This window comes from Oncorhynchus kisutch, linkage group LG10, assembly GCF_002021735.2.
Source record: "Oncorhynchus kisutch isolate 150728-3 linkage group LG10, Okis_V2, whole genome shotgun sequence".
NCBI lineage: Eukaryota > Metazoa > Chordata > Actinopteri > Salmoniformes > Salmonidae > Oncorhynchus > Oncorhynchus kisutch.
In genome coordinates, this window is record NC_034183.2 from 24,069,986 (window position 1) to 24,086,445 (window position 16,460).

General features: G+C 40.9%; 1 protein-coding gene across 1 annotated transcript in view; it reads right to left on the minus strand.

Annotated features, from left to right (window-relative positions):
* LOC109897490 (cytosolic carboxypeptidase 6) overlaps positions 1-15,965 on the minus strand; it is a 469,989-nt gene extending 454,024 nt beyond the window's left edge. Inside the window, exons 1-2 of the mRNA XM_031832857.1 lie at positions 15,891-15,965; positions 14,513-14,635 (exon numbers count right to left, since the gene is read on the minus strand). Of these exons, the coding sequence (XP_031688717.1) occupies positions 14,513-14,635; positions 15,891-15,933 (166 nt within the window). The 5' untranslated portion in view covers positions 15,934-15,965. The remainder of the gene's footprint in view (positions 1-14,512; positions 14,636-15,890) is intronic.
* Positions 15,966-16,460: the final 495 nt, after the last annotated feature.

The window sequence follows — 16,460 nt, forward strand, 5'->3', positions numbered from 1 at the left end:
CAAATGATGTATCATGTTTGCAATAAGGCACTAAAGTAATACTGCAAAAAATGTGGAAAATAAATGTACTTATTGTCATGAATACAAAGCATTATGTTTAGGGCAAATCCAACACAACACATCACTGAGTACCACTCTTCATATTTTCAAGCATGGTGGTGGCTGCATCATGTTATGGGTATGCTTGTCATGAGCAAGGACTAGGGAGTGTTTTAGGATGAAAAGAAACAGAATAGAGCTAAGCACAGGCAAAATCTTAGAGAAAAACCTGGTCCAGCTTTCCAACAAACATTTACCTAAAACACAAGGCCAAATATACACCGGAGTTGATTACCAAGACAACATTGAATGAACCTAAGTGCCGTAGTTACAGTTTTGACTTAAATCGACTTGAAAATGGCTGTCTGACAAGAGCTTTACAGAGCTTGAATAATTTTTAAGAGTACAATCCAGGTGTGCAAAGATCCTAAAGACTTTCCCAGAAAGACTCACATCTGTAATCTCTACCAAAGGGTTTTCCAACATGTATTGACTCCGGGGGTTGAATACTTATCGAATCAAAATATATTTGTGTTTTATTTTCCATACATTTTTTGGAAATGCTAGAATTTCTCGTCCGATTTTGTGTCGATTGTTGACAAAAAAAAATGACAATTCAATCCATTTTAATTCCACTTTGTAACAACAAAATGTGGAAAAAGTCAAGGGTTGTGAATACTTTCTGAAGGCACTGTATACACACTAATTCTTGTAGAATACAATTTACCGATGCCTCATGAGCTTAGTTCAACTGTCATACCCCATCAGCGATGAGACAAGATAGTAGCTACTAAAACAATTGGATACCACGAAATTGGGGAGAAAACGGGGTAATATTCACACACACACAAAAAAAAAACATAGTTAAAACTAAAACTTTGATAACATGGAAGGTCAGTACTTGAATCCTTTGCTCTGTCCATGAATTTGAGAGTGATTACTTTTCTCCAGCCCCATCCCTTAGCTGTTTAAAAACTAAAGATTTCCCTTTGTGTTTGGTGTTTCCATTTCAGCAGAAAAACACACATTTTGTCACGCCTTGGTCTTAGTATTTTGTGTTTTCTTTAATTATTTGTTCAGGCCAGGGTGTGACATGCGTTTGTGTGTTGTGTTTCATATTGGGGTTTGTAGTATTTGGGATCGCGGCTGATTAGGGGTGTTGTATAGGCTTGGCTGCCTGAGGCGGTTCTCAATCAGCAGTCAGGTGCTTCTCGTTGCCTCTGATTGGGAACCGTATTTAGGTAGCCTGACTTCGCTTTGTCTTTCGTGGGTGATTGTTCCTGTCTCTGTGTTATGTCACCAGATAGGCTGTATTAGGTTTCACGTTCCGTTTGTTGTTTTTGTATTTATTAAGTTATTTTCATGTATCGCCGTTTTCTTTATTAAAGATCATGATTAACCACCACGCTGCATTTCGGTCCGACTCTCTCTCAACAAACGAAGAACGCCGTTACAGAATCACCCACCACACACGGACCGAGCGGCGTGGTTACAGGCAGCGACCGCAGGAAAAGCGAAAGGAGGACGTTATGGACAGCAATGGCATGGAGTATACGACGTGGGAAGAATTCGACAGGTGGGCGGCCGACCCAGAGAGAGTGCAGGAGCCCGCATGGGATTCGCTGGAACAGTGCGAAGAAGGCTATAGGCGAATGGAGTTGGAGAAACAGACACGGCGGCGCAGAGCGAAACCCGAGAGTCACCCCAAAAAATGTATTGGGGGGGGGCTCAGAGGGAGAGTGGCTGAGTCAGGAGATGGACCTGAGCCAACTCTCCTTGTTTATCGTGAGGAGCCAAGGAGGAGACCAGAACCAGAGCCGGTGTTAGAGGTGAGCGAAGCAGAGACTGTGAAGGAGTTAATGGGGAAAGTGGAGTGGAGAGTAATGAGGGAGTTGCTAGCTTGGTGCTATAGATATCATATTCGTCCGACGGATCGTGTCGGGGATTTGATGGCACCTGAGTTAGCACTCCATACTCGTCCTGAGGTGCGTGTTAGTCGGCTGGTGAAGTTGGTGCCAGCCTCACGCACCAGGCCTCCTGTGCACATCCCTAGCCTTGCACATCCTGTGCCACCTCCACACACCAGTCCTCCGGTAGCAGCTCCCCGCACCAGGCTTCCTGTGCATGTCCTCGCTCCAGTATCACCAGTGCCCGCACCACGCATCAGGCCTACAGTGCGCCTCGCCTCTCCTGCGCTGTCGGAGTCTCCCGCCTGTTCAGCGCAGCCAGCGTTTTCCTCCTCTCCTGCGCTGTCGGAGTCTCCCGCCTGTTCAGCGCTATCAGAGCCTTCCTTCTCTACAGCGCTGCCGGAGCCTCCTGCCTGTTTGAAGCAGCCTGAGCTGCCAGTCTGCAGGGTGCTGTCAGCCTGCATGGAGCAGTCAGAGCTGTCAGTCTGCATGAAGCAGCCTAAGCTGCCAGTCTGCAGGGAGCTGTCAGTCTGCAAGGAGCTGCCAGTCTGCAAGGAGCTGCCAGTCTGCAAGGAGCTGGCAGTCTGCAGGGAGCTGCCAGTCTGCAGGGAGCTGCCAGTCTGCAGGGAGCTGCCAGTCTGCAAAGAGCTGACAGTCTGCAAGGAGCTGTCAGCCTGCATGGAGCAGTCAGAGCTGTCAGTCTGCAAGGAGCTGCCAGTCTGCAGGGAGCTGCCAGTCTGCAAGGAGCTGTCAGCCTGCATGGAGCAGTCAGAGCTGTCAGTCTGCAAGGAGCTGTCAGTCTGCAGTCAGTCTGCAAGGAGCCGCCAGTCTGCAAGGAGCTGTCAGTCTGCAAGGAGCTGCCAGTCTGCATGGAGCAGTCAGAGCTGTCAGTCTGCATGAAGCAGCCAGAGATGTCAGTCTGCAAGGAACTGCCAGTCTGCAAGGAGCTGCCAGTCTGCAGGGAGCTGTCAGTCTGCAAGGAGCTGTCAGCCTGCATGGAGCAGTCAGAGCTGTCAGCCTGCATGAAGCAGCCAGAGCTGTCAGTCTGCAAGGAGCTGCCAGTCTGCAAGGAGCTGCCAGTCTGCAAGGAGCTGCCAGTCTGCAAGGAGCTGTCAGCCTGCATGGAGCAGTCGGAGCTGTCAGTCTGCAAGGAGCTGTCAGTCTGCAAGGAGCTGCCAGTCTGCAAGGAGCTGCCAGTCTGCAAGGAGCTGTCAGCCTGCATGGAGCAGTCAGAGCTGTCAGTCTGCAGGGAGCTGTCAGTCTGCAGGGATCTGTCAGTCTGCAAGGAGCTGTCAGTCTGCAAAGAGCTGCCAGTCTGCAAGGAGCTGTCAACCTGCATGGAGCAGTCAGAGCTGTCAGTCTGCATAGAGCAGCTAGATCCGCCAGTCAGCCATGATCTTCTAGATCTGCCAGTCAACCAGATTCTTCCAGATCAGCCTGTCAACCAGAATCTTCCAGATCTGCTAGTCAACCTGAATCTTCCAGATCCACCAGCCAGCCAGGATCTACCGGAGCCTACTACCTACCTGAGCTTCATCTCAGTACTGGGCTTCCTCTCAGTACTGGGCTTCCTCTCAGTACTGGGCTTCCCCTCAGTTCCGGGCTGCCCCTCAGTTCCGGGCTGCCCCTCAGTCCCGAGCTGCCCCTCAGTACCGAGCTGCCTCAGTCCCGCGTTGCCCCTCAGTCCCGCGTTGCGCCTCAGTCCCGAGCTGCCCCTCCGTTCCGGGCTGCCCCGCAGTCCCGAGCTGCCCCTCAGTCCCGAGCTGCCCCTCAGTCCCGAGCTGCCCCTCAGTCCCGAGCTGTCCCTCAGTCCTGAGATGCCCCTCAGTCACGAGCTGCACCTCAGTTCTGTGGGGTTCTGGGTAAGGACTATTAGGCCATGGTCGGCGGCGAGGGTGGATTATCCCAGGACGCGAAGGGGAGGAACTATGACATTTATGGAGTGGGGTCCACGTCCCGAGCCGGAGCCGGAGCCGCCACCATGGACAGACGCCCACCCGGACCCTCCCTATGGTTTTGAGGTGCGTCCGGGAGTCCGCACCTTGGGGGGGGGGGGGGGGGGTTCTGTCACGCCTTGGTCTTAGTATTTTGTGTTTTCTTTAATTATTTGTTCAGGCCAGGGTGTGACATGGGTTTGTGTGTTGTGTTTCGTATTGGGGTTTGTAGTATTTGGGATTGCGGCTGATTAGGGGTGTTGTATAGGCTTGGCTGCCTGAGGCGGTTCTCAATCAGCAGTCAGGTGCTTCTCGTTGCCTCTGATTGGGAACCGTATTTAGGTAGCCTGAGTTCGCTTTGTCTTTCGTGGGTGATTGTTCCTGTCTCTGTGTTATGTCACCAGATAGGCTGTATTAGGTTTCACGTTCCGTTTGTTGTTTTTGTATTTATTAAGTTATTTTCATGTATCGCCGTTTTCTTTATTAAAGATCATGATTAACCACCACGCTGCATTTCGGTCCGACTCTCTCTCAACAAACGAAGAACGCCGTTACACATTTTGCCAACTGCCTTCCCCTATGTTATATTTTAATCACCTTTTAGTCTTGGAATAAAACCAACAACATTAGAAGTGGCACTGTAGCTCAGCCCTCTCCAAGCCACTTGTGCTATGCAACTGTCCTGATTATTGAAACGTTTCCCTGTTCTTTAATCAATGAAGACCCTACTCTTGATTCATGGGTACTCTGGAGTATATAAATATCTCCTGACAAGATTGACTGCATTTTCCCCCAGCATTCGTTTGGTTCCTGTTTAGTTTCTTCCCCACAAAATGTTGCTTTGGCTTTGACTGTAATCACTCGTCCTGTAGATGGGCCCTGCAATTGCAACATGCACACTTCTGAGAGAAGATAAGGCAAGACAGATTCTGTACACGGCTCAGAAAAAAAGCACTGAACAGTGAAGGAATTTTCCATAGTATTTATCTTCATTAGTAATCTCTCTGCAGAATCCCATAAGCCCATTTTATACAGTTTTATTTTGTTCGTCGATTGAGAAAATATTTTTTCATCTATTATCATTACTGTGCAAGATTTAAAATCCAAGGAGCAAATCCATTAAATGTTTAAGAGGTTCCATACATTCTATAATGTCATTGGCAGATACACAATTACACAATATTTGCCCATGGAAATAATTTAATCATCAAGAATAAACATAAGTATACAGTGCCTTCAGAATATATTCACACCACCTGACGTTTTCAACATGTTGTTGTGTTACAACGTGAATTTAAAATAGATTCAATGTAGATTTTGTGTCACTGGCTTACACACAATAGCCCATAATGTCAAAGTGGAATTATGTTATTAGAAATGTTTATTCAATAAGAAATGTCTTTATTCAACCCCTTTGATATGGCAGCCTAAATAAGTTCAGCGGTAAATATTTTCTTAACAAGTCACATAATAATTTGCATGGACTCACTCTGTGTGCAATAATAGTGCTTGACATGATTTTTGAATGACACCTCATCTCTGTACCCTACACATACAATTATCTGTAAGGTCCCCCAGCCGAGCAGTGAATTTCAATCATTAGATTCAACCACAAAGACCAGAGAGGTTTCCAATGCCTCGCAAAGAAGGTCACCTATTGATAGATGGGTAAAAAGAAAGCAGACATTGAATATCCCTTTGAGCATGGTGCAGTTATTAATTACACTTTGGATGGTGTATCAAATCACACAGACACTACAAAGATGCAGGCGTCCTTCCTAATTCAGTTGCCGCTCAGGGATTTAATGGTGACTTTAAAACAGTTACAGAGTGTAATGGCTGTGATAGAAGGATGGATCAACAACACTGCAGTTACTCAACAATACTAACCTGCAACAAGGCAATTAAGTAATACTGTGGCAAAGCAATTAACGTTTTGTCCTGAATACAAAGTGTTTGGGGTAAATCCAATAAAACACATTACTGAGTACCACTCCATATTTTCACACATATTGGTGTCTGCATCATGTTATGGGTATGCTTGTAATCTTTAAAGACTGGGGAGATTTTCAGGATAAAAAAAGAAACGGAATGGGGCTATGCACAGGCAACATCCTAGAGGAAAACCTGGTTCAGTCTTCTTTCTACCAGACACTGGGAGATGAACTCAACTTTCAGCAGGACATTAAAAGGCCAAATCTACACTGGAGTTGCTTACCAAGAAGACAGTGAATGTTCCTGAGTGGCAGAGTTACAGTTCAATCTTAAATCTACTTGAAGGTATATGGCAAGACCTGGAAATGGTTGTCTAACAATGATCAACAACACATTTGACAGAGCTTAAAGAATGTTGTACAATCCAGGGGTGGAAAGCTCTTAGAGACTTACCCAGAAAGACATCTGTAATTGCTGCCAAAGGTGATTCTACAAAATATTCACTCAGGGGTGTGAATACTTAGGTAAATGAGATATTGCTGTATTTTATTTTCAATAAATTTGCAAACATTTCTAAATACATGTTTTCACTTTGTCATTATGGGGTATTGTGTGCAGACGGGTGAAAGAAATAAATATATTTAATACATTTTAAATTCAGGCTAGCACACTACAAAATTTGGAATAAGTCAAGGAGTATGAATACTTTCTGGAGGCATTGTATACTGTATGCCCTTATTTGGAGCGAAGGAGCTTGCGCAAAAGTTGAAAGATTTATCACAGGTAGCCTAAAGTTAGTTCTGAAAAGTGGAAATCCGAAACGATGGCAGCAAGAGCAAGCTGGTGTTCGGGTCCCTGGCTGCACTTTCTATAATAAATCTAGGGAAGAAGGCACAACATTTTACTGTTGAAAGACGCAGAATATGGCTAGTAGCGATAAATAACAGGAAATACGATGTAAACCCTCCTACAGCCAAACTTGCAAATCTACATGTGTGTAGTAAGCACTTCATTGACGACGACTGTGAAAGAGACATACAATCGGAAATGAAGTGAACACATCACAAAAGAAAACTCAAAAACACAGCTGTATGTTCTGTATTCCCATGGTCTGGATCTTGTGCCGTGCCAAAACACAGAGGTACTTTTGAGATGAGATAGCATCAAAGCAAGCTTGCAGAGGTATGTACTCTAATCACTACAGTTCGAATTGATCTTATTGTGTTGTAGCCTAGGCGCTGTACCAGTTAGCATATGTGGAGAAGAAATACAGTAATTGTGTCACCATACATTGTATTATACAGCAATTGTGTCATATTACATTACAGAACAGGTAGAATAAAAATTAAAGGTGTTGTTGCATTTTATTTTGCACGCCCAATTTTTCATGGGCGTTTCATGATTGTGTCCCACTTGTTGTTGATTCTTCACAAAAAAATACAGTTTTATATCTTTATGTTTGAAGCCTGAAATGTGGCAAAAGGTCGCAAAGTTCAAGGGGGCCGAATACTTTCGCAAGGCACTGTAACTAATCTGTAATGCTAGGCTACCTTGTTTGATTCCCACCCCAAAAAATGTGCATCTATGATTGTGAATAAGAGCCTTACGTGCAGTTTTTACGTAAAGGGATTCCCCCACGAGAGTGCACATGCACAGCTGTTACCTTTTTCTTCTGTTGTTGCAATCGGACACATAAAATAATAATATAAAATATTCACAATAGTTTTAGGTGGAAAAGTACACATTTCCTGACTCAAAACCGGTAGTACTTTTGATTTTTTTTAAATAGCTAATTCGACTGTACGCTTTCAATAATACAAATAATTAGTCCACAATTTGCAGATTTCTCAATCGCTCTTTGACTGACAACAGAGCAGAGCTAGTAGTGCAAAAGACATGTCACGTGACACAATTTTGCAGCTTTCCAGTTCTAGATGGCAGTGAGAGAGGGGGAGAAGGAAAACTCCACCTAACTAGTTTCAATGTATGGAATCCCTTTGGAAAATGTTTGATTTTAGGTAAACTTCTACTTTAATAAAAAATGACCAGGGTCAGCTATACTGCCCTACAAAGGCAAAATGCAGTAAGTACACATTTGGACAACAATATTATCTGATTCATGTGGTACTTAGTTTCCTGACACAGGAACAAGCCAGTGGATCAGAATTTATCATGGAGTATCAGAAATTGCTGTCTGTCTAGACAGAAAAATACTTTGAAGTCAGATTTATCAGAAAACGTTGTTACTGCATTTTGCCTTTGCAGGACAGTATAGCATGAGAACCCCTTCTTCATCTCCTGACTACATGTAGTGAAACAAGACCACTCAAAGTTGTAACATTGTTATAGATTCAAACAAAAGTTATTGATATTACCATGGTCACAACCATAACCTGTCAACTCCATCTTCCTTATAAAGATAGGATATTAATTTTGGTTCAAATATCTTCCTTTTGGGGCCTCCCGAGTGGGGCAGCGGTCTAAGGAACTGCATCGCAGTGCTTGAGGCGTCGCTACAGACACGGGTTCGATCCCAGCCTGTCTCACTACAGGCCGTGACCGGGAGTCCCATAGGGCAGTGCACAATTGGCCCAGCGTCATCCGGGTTAGGGGAGGGTTTGGCCGGAGGGGCTTTACTTGGCTCTAGCGGCTCCTTGTGGCTGGCTGGGCGCCTGCAGGCTGACTTCGGTCGTCAGTTCAATGGTGTTTCCTCCGACACATTGGTGCAACTAGCTTCCGGGTTAAGCGGGCGGGTGTTAAGAAGCGCGGTTTGGCGCGTCATGTTTCGGAGGACGCATGACTCGAACTTCGCCTCTCCCGAGCCCGTTGGGGAGTTGCAGCAAAGAGACGAGATCGTAATTCGATATCACAATTTTTTTTAAAGTAATTTTAATTAGATTTTAGACAAAATTGCTATGTAGTATAACACTCGAATAAAGAAGGAAAATATGCAATTTGTGCTGAAAGATCTGATAGAATGGTTATGTTTTTGTTGGGGAAATGTAAATAAATAATTTTTTCGCATTTTACAAATGTTGGTACAGAACTTATTTTTAGAGACAAGAATATGTCTGTTTTGAGTATGTTTTCAACTCCGTCAGTGGCTTGTCAACTCTGTTACTAGTTGCTAAACCCCCTAAAGATTTTTTTGTGGGGTAAATATTCAGAAAACATATGTTGATCATTGTTCTGCAATATATGCTTAAACTATTAAAGTATTTGCTGTGCTAGACATAAAGGATCACGTTTCCTTTATAAATCTTGTTTTATGTTCTGAATCTAGAAAAACATGCCAAAATGCTGACGAAATTAGCCCTGGAGCATAATACAGTGGCATAAAATTAAACAAAAAGATGTTTGTAGATTTACATTACATATTTGAATAATGTAATGTTAGAATGAAACAATCAGGGCTTTAAACACTTGTTGGACAATACATATAAAAAGCAATCCAGTTTAGTGCATTATATGGAGGGAAAAAATGTATTAAGAGGTTGTTCTTTTACATGGTGTTATAGCTAATTCTTTGGTCTATATAAATACATATTTCAACTCTTGTTATTCTTAAGAAAATATTTGTGAACAAAAAGTTGGGATTGTACCGAGTTATATCATGCTACTTACTCCTCGTAGACTACTTCAACAGATGTAGTAGGCCTTTCAGAGGTATCTGTATCATAAAGAACAGAACTTCCATTTAAAAAACTATTTGTACACAATCATTTGGTCTTATTTTGTCATTCTTTGATGTAATTTAGCAGTCAGCAGTACACAATAATAAACATTTAATCTGTTACCCTATAGTCATGTAAAACTTGCATGAATTAGATTCACTTTCCAAGTTTGGATAAAACATTTCCATCACAAATGGTTAGAAACACAAAATGATCTAGAAGAAAAAGAAACGCACACCTATTAAGACGAGGTGCTGGCTAGCGGAGTAGAAACTTGAAAATAAAAGAGAGCCGCACACTCTAAGAGCTCAGATGCTCTGAAGCCATTCTTGTGACTATTGTGACTTTGCCATTGTAATTGTTTGTAAACTTGTGTAGTTAAATTAATCTATGATCGTATGCTATCCATTTGTTGCTTGTATGCTGTTCTTTGTATGACATTTTAATATTTGATTATTAACCAATGATATTAGGCCACTCTTGGCCATGATTACAGACACCTGTGTCTTTTAACACTATATAAACGAGTCATCCCGCAGTGTTTGTGATTATACCCTGATGAAGACAGCTTGGTTGTTGAAACGTTGGTATTACATTTTTGCATCTGAGCTCTTAGAGTGTGCGGCTCTCTTTTATTTTCTAGAAACACAAAATGCCAAATTTTAATAAACATTCCGGTACAGAACTTTACATATTTTGGAAGGAAACCCCTTCCTACATTCAGCGTTATCTCAGCAGGAAAAACAACACTAGCAAGTAAGGTTGCCCATCTGCACAGGATTTGGCAAGAGCCCAAATGTGATGGGGTGCATCGGCCTGATATTCCATAAAAATGGTGAACGAGAACGCAGACGCATGCAGGTAAGACGGTTGATGAAGTGTGAAGGGAAATGGCTTCCTACAGCAGAGGATACAGTGGTGGACTCAAGTTATCTGCATAGCAAATACAAAAACACTCACTAGCACATCCAGGTCTATGAACAGAGCATCTGTTTAGACCTGATAAATCACTTTTTCTTCCAGACCGGTGACAGACTTTCACCCTATACTCTGGCATACCATCATAATGTCCCTGCCTCTGTCTTTCTCTTAACCTGACTTATTACTAATTACCTCAACTAACATGACTGTACCAACGGAAAGAGGAATAATAGTTAATAAAAACAATAATAATAGTTAAGTAAAACAGTTACTTACAATAGGTCTACAACAAACCAGTGCACTAAACAAGAGGAAATAACTGTTTACCAAAAATCTGTTTACCAAAATACAAAGTTTGCTGAATGACAAAGATGTTGGAATTAGTTGGTATAGAGGAAAGATTTTCAAAAACATATAGGCTACAGTATGTTTTAGCTAAATCTTGAATGTGCACAGATGGATGCACAGGTTGTTTTCTAGAAAATTATTTACTGAATAGAATATTTCTTTTTAATTTGACTGTTAGATTATTTCTGCTTCTTTGTAACACTAATGGAAATGCGAGCACATATGATTGCTGATTGGTGACTAATATTCCCAATGTAAAGAATTCTGTTTCAAGCACTAATCACACTTTCACATTAAAGCAATGCCATAATTCTGTCTGACATTGATAGAAAAGAACTGTCAAAGAGACATAAACATTTCATTTCTCCATGTAAACATTGTATAACTAATGATAAAGGTCGACGTAATTATAGATACAAATATGTTCCTTTCTCTAAATAAAAACCCATTGATTAATAAACATCCGTAACAAAAATGAAATTGAGGAGCTAAAGAGATAATTAGAACTATTAAAACTCAATTAGCATAAAGGAGTCTCTGGAATGTGCATATTGTTTCTCATACCTCTATATCTACAGGACCATCAATATGGTTTTAATGACTCCTTGAGGAAATAGTCATTATGTTTCTGTACTATCAAAGTCTGTATAATGGAGGTAATTTTCTTGTATTATCTTAAAAAGCAAATGGAGGACTGCTGAAGCATTTTAGTGTGACTCAGACCTGTGGGCTGTAATGCCTATGAAAAGATATACCACTGACCTAATCTGCATATGGTTGACAAGAAACTGAATCTCTCATCTAAATGTAAATTAGGTGTTTTATACCTTTAGTAAACAGCTTACATTGCCATAGTCTGTTTTAATAAACCAATTAGAATTTATTACCAGGGATAGTAAAATCTAATAAAATCTCTAGTTTCTAAAATGTATGCAACATGCTGACAGCTGTCCTAAAAAAAAAGCAGCAATATTGGCAGCATGAAACTCGCTGAGTGATATCTCTGCATAAATTCAAAAAAATATGTGTGCTTGAATTCCCATGTTTCAGGCAATACATTATGTTTGAGGGGAGTAAAATTGACTTTTACTGGCATGAAAGTTCATTACAATAAAGCTTGGAGGAGGACATATGCATGTGATCCATACAATAGCCTCTATGAGGGTACTCTCATTTTCTTCCTGTCAGTGTCGTATCATACAGGCCTGACATATGCATGAATTGGAAATGTGAGACATTCACAGATATCACTGTGACTGGATGCAATATGGATGGTAGTTATTTTACCATGTGATACTGTCTAGATATGGATGTCCTCTAAGGCTGCATTTACACAGACAGCCTAATTCTGATCTTTTGCCCAATTATTGGCAAAAGATCTGATCTGATTGGTCAAAACACCAGTTATGGTCAAAATATCAGACTGCCTGTATAAACACAGCCTATAGGGACAATTTAAGCACTACATTAACAATAGATCTTGATCTTGAATCCTTAGTAAGTATGACAAACACCAGACATGTTTGAAATAAGCTTACACCTTGGTAATATGAAAGGCATTCTTCTTCAACGTAAACACATTGACGTTGAATGTGTGTTGCTACTCAAGGTATGCAATGTCAAATGGATGTATTATGAACAGTCCTCCTTGTTTCTCAATTCCACCAACAAATCAAACCCCAATTATTTACAGAGTGAGGGCTAAGCCCTAAAAAAACAGATTGAGAGATACACTGTAGACAACATACAGTATGACCACTGATGTGACAAATTACTAATTCAGTCCTGTTGGCTTACAAGTGGTTAAAAACATTTAGCCTAGCTGTGTTGCTTCATTGAAATAGCAACAGGACATTAATATGACATTAGCGCAGTAACATCAATTCCTCTCCGTTTCCAACTTTGGTAATGCATTTACTGGAAATAGATTAATATCAATTCCATAAATCATTCAGGAGAATTTTCAGACCTAGAGACATCTGGGTAATGTCATATATGTTAGCTGATCTCCGTCTGGGAGCTTAACGCCCATTAATCAATGTCTGAGGGACTCTGAGCATGTCATCTGGGAAAATAGGGAAACGTACAAATAAAATAAAAAGTCTCCTGATTATTTATTCATATCAACCTACTAAAACATATGTTTATCTACCCTCTCCTCTATTCACTCCCGTTGACAGCCCACATGCATAGCTGTTTTTATCCTCATTCATAACTCTGGATCTAGCGTAACACTCCGTTTAAGACATATCCTTTAATCCTCATGGCTCCCGCGATCCTTAGAAGCTCTTTGTTTATCTCTTAACTGACAAACCTCTCACCTGTATGTGGTGCGATGGTGTGACGGACAATAATATATATTATATTGTAGTAATACCGCTATCATGTGAATTTAATTTGATTGACAGTCCCATTTGGTTGTTTAAGCTTACCTTAAAAAGGTGTATCTTATAAACCTATAATTGCCTGTTTTTCTCAGTTTGACGTCTGGGAGAAAAACACAGAGAATCATCTCAGAAGTTTCGAACTCTATCCAAATTACAAACAAAAAAATGTATCAACTTAAAAAGTCTATCCTCTGACAGCTGAACCAAACAGAATAGAAACACAAGTTAAACATCTCATCTTTGCACAGCCAAAAATTGGTTGCCTGTCAAGAATATGAAAACTGTGTATCATCTGTTGAAGACCCTGAACCTAATCTCCCAGCAGAGAATGATATTGTGAATGTTCCACAGGCCCACTGAGTCACTGTCACTCCAGCCCAAAGCCGCTCTCTTTGCTGCCCACTTGACCTTGTCACAGGGGAAAGCACTTTATTTTCATTGCGGTGTCATTCATTTGGTTGAAAAGTGCTAAACAAAAGCCATTTACAAAGCATTCTGGAACATATTAACTTCTTTAATTACAGTCTTCAACCAGGAAGATGGACAAGCTAAAAGAGCAGTGACTCACAGAGAGCCTTTTAATTTTTTGTTACCCTTTTTTATATATGATTAACCATTAAAAGCTACAATCAAAGAGATGATTTAGGCCTAATTGATGTATAGAATATTCTGCTTGTATTAATAATTGAAAACATAAAGGCAATATTTAATATAATTTCATTGCTTTGATATGATGCAATTCAAATCACAGAAACATATCTTAGGAAAAAAATACTTTTGTAACTAATGTATATGAGATCTGTAGAGGATCAGACAGAGAGGATCGCACTAAAAAACTACCTTTTTGTTTGTGTGGGTCTTCTTGTATATTAGTAAACAAGAAAAAATTGTGGCTGAAAATGTAGTACAATACCCTGAAATATGGTATCTGGTAATGAACAACCTGTCAACCTGCCTTGTATGAGCAAGCATAGCCTACATTATATACATGATTTACTATATCCTAAATCCCACCATCTCTTTGCCATATACTGCCTTTTTTAAATTGAGGGACCGACATTAATGTCATCATGGATTTAGCCGGTGTTAACTTGTGGAACAGACACCGGCTGGAATGCATTTTTAACCTATTTAGCATTCAGGATTAGACCCACCCGTTGTATAATAGCTTGATAACACTGGATTGTTTTGTGATCCAAAGTAGATTTACATAGCCTATAACTAATTAAGCTAGGTAAAATACAATTCAAAATTAGCCTAATAAGCGTAAGCCTAGTCTGTGTATATATTTACAAATATTAAGTACAAATGTATGAAATGTCACTGTAGTAAATTCTGACATTAGACCTCATTCAGTTTGTACTTACCACTCTCGAAGCAAGCATCAAAGACAAGGTGGCTTTTCCGTGAAACTCCTGTGTATCCTGTTGGAGTAACCATCAGCTTGTTCACATTGCCCACTAAGGCTTCCTCTCTTCCAGCTTCACTGCCTAGGAAAACCACATATCACTTGTCAAACCACTTAATCTGAACTAAACTCTATTAAACACCCCGCTATTCTTAAATTATCACATGGGCTAAATATTATATTAAGGCTTATATTCAATTGAATCAGAAGTAGACATGACAAAGTTTCTTCATGCATCGAATGTGGCTAGCTGAGGTTTAAAAAGGGACCATTGGTCCATGCCTGCCTTATGCATAGTAAATAAGGCATACTGTTGGCAAAGCCTTAACTGAAGTATCCTTGCAGAAATATATCTACATGAATTAGAACAAAATAAAAACCTCAAAGCAACAAAAAGGTGTGATAAATTATTTATTTTGGTAACTTCAGACATTTCACTATTGTAAACAAATGGAATGTTACTAGCTTAAACCTCACAACAATAAACAGCTAGGCCTATAGTCAGGTCTTACAAGTGCTTGGCCCTGTTTGTTGACAGGTGCTAAAGCAGGAGGTTAAATAGCCTATGCCATTTGAAGTGAACATACTGTCCTTTAACTGCAGCTAATACATTAATAATAGATAATAATCTCACTTTATAAATCAAGTCGCACTGCTAGTGTTGCATTTAATTACAGTACAGCCTAGGTAGCTAATACCATGCCATGGATGTTACATATGATGTGGATTCGGATTTAACTCTATGAAGTCAAATATTGTAATTGTAGACTAATTCAAACCCGTACAATGATGTGTACACACTACCATGCTATTACCATAGCTACATACAGAGGGAATAGACATAGGTAGCCACTACTTCCTCCCACTGCCAGTTGCTGCAACAGACATCAAGTATTTGCTAATGCTGGTCCTTGGACGTCGTTCGTTGAGTACAGCGGAACGACGCCCTGGACCAGAGCTAGCTAAAGTTAGCTGTTAGCTAAACTCATAGCAAAACAGCATAAACTGAATGGCAAGTAGCTAACCCGTCCAGGCAGAATGTTCACGGCAAACTGTTCAATTTGCTGAACATTTTAATATTGATGACACTAGCTAGTATTATGTATCTCATGTAGCTAAACTAGGAACGTTAACGTTAGTTAGCTAGCTACAGTAACTAGAAGGTTAGCTAGCTGACAAGCTAGCTAGATGTTGATGTTCACAAACGATGATGCGTCGGTCTAGGTGAGTGATGCAGCAGTCCAGACTCATGCACTAACTAAATGTGCAGCTACCTGCTATGCACTCTCATATAGGTACTGTGGAGGTATCTAGCTAGCGCTACTGTATTTACACACCGGTGTCGACGTCTCTCACGTTCTCCTCCATCTTCCTTTCCATTTTTACACAACACACCAGCGCATGACGCTGGCTGAGTGTTGCCACGGCAACACAGCGTGTGGCAAAGGGAGGAGGAGGTTTGGTTTGACATACAGTAAAAGGTCATTGCTAGAACTAATTCAGTTTTTGTCAAATTAACGAACAAATTTGATCTTTTTTGCATTTCAGCGAACCCTAACCCTTTTCCTAACCTTAACCTATTTCTCCTAACCTGCTACGCTAATTATTCTAACCTGCTACGAAAAGTCAAAACGGACTTTAATTTGACAAAAACTGAATACCTTCTAGCCATGACCGACACCCATTCCTCTCTTTGGATTGGTGGATATTAGAATTAGTGGATATTTCGTTATTTGAATAATATTTTGAATATTCGATGAGGGATGTTGATGTCAACCATCTGTATTCAATGTAGAGTGAGATACTATGCTAGCCTCATGAATATGCATATTGAAGAGTTATTTTGACTGTCACTGAATAATTTAATGAATTAATACTGCAATGGAATTGTGTTCATTATTGCAATG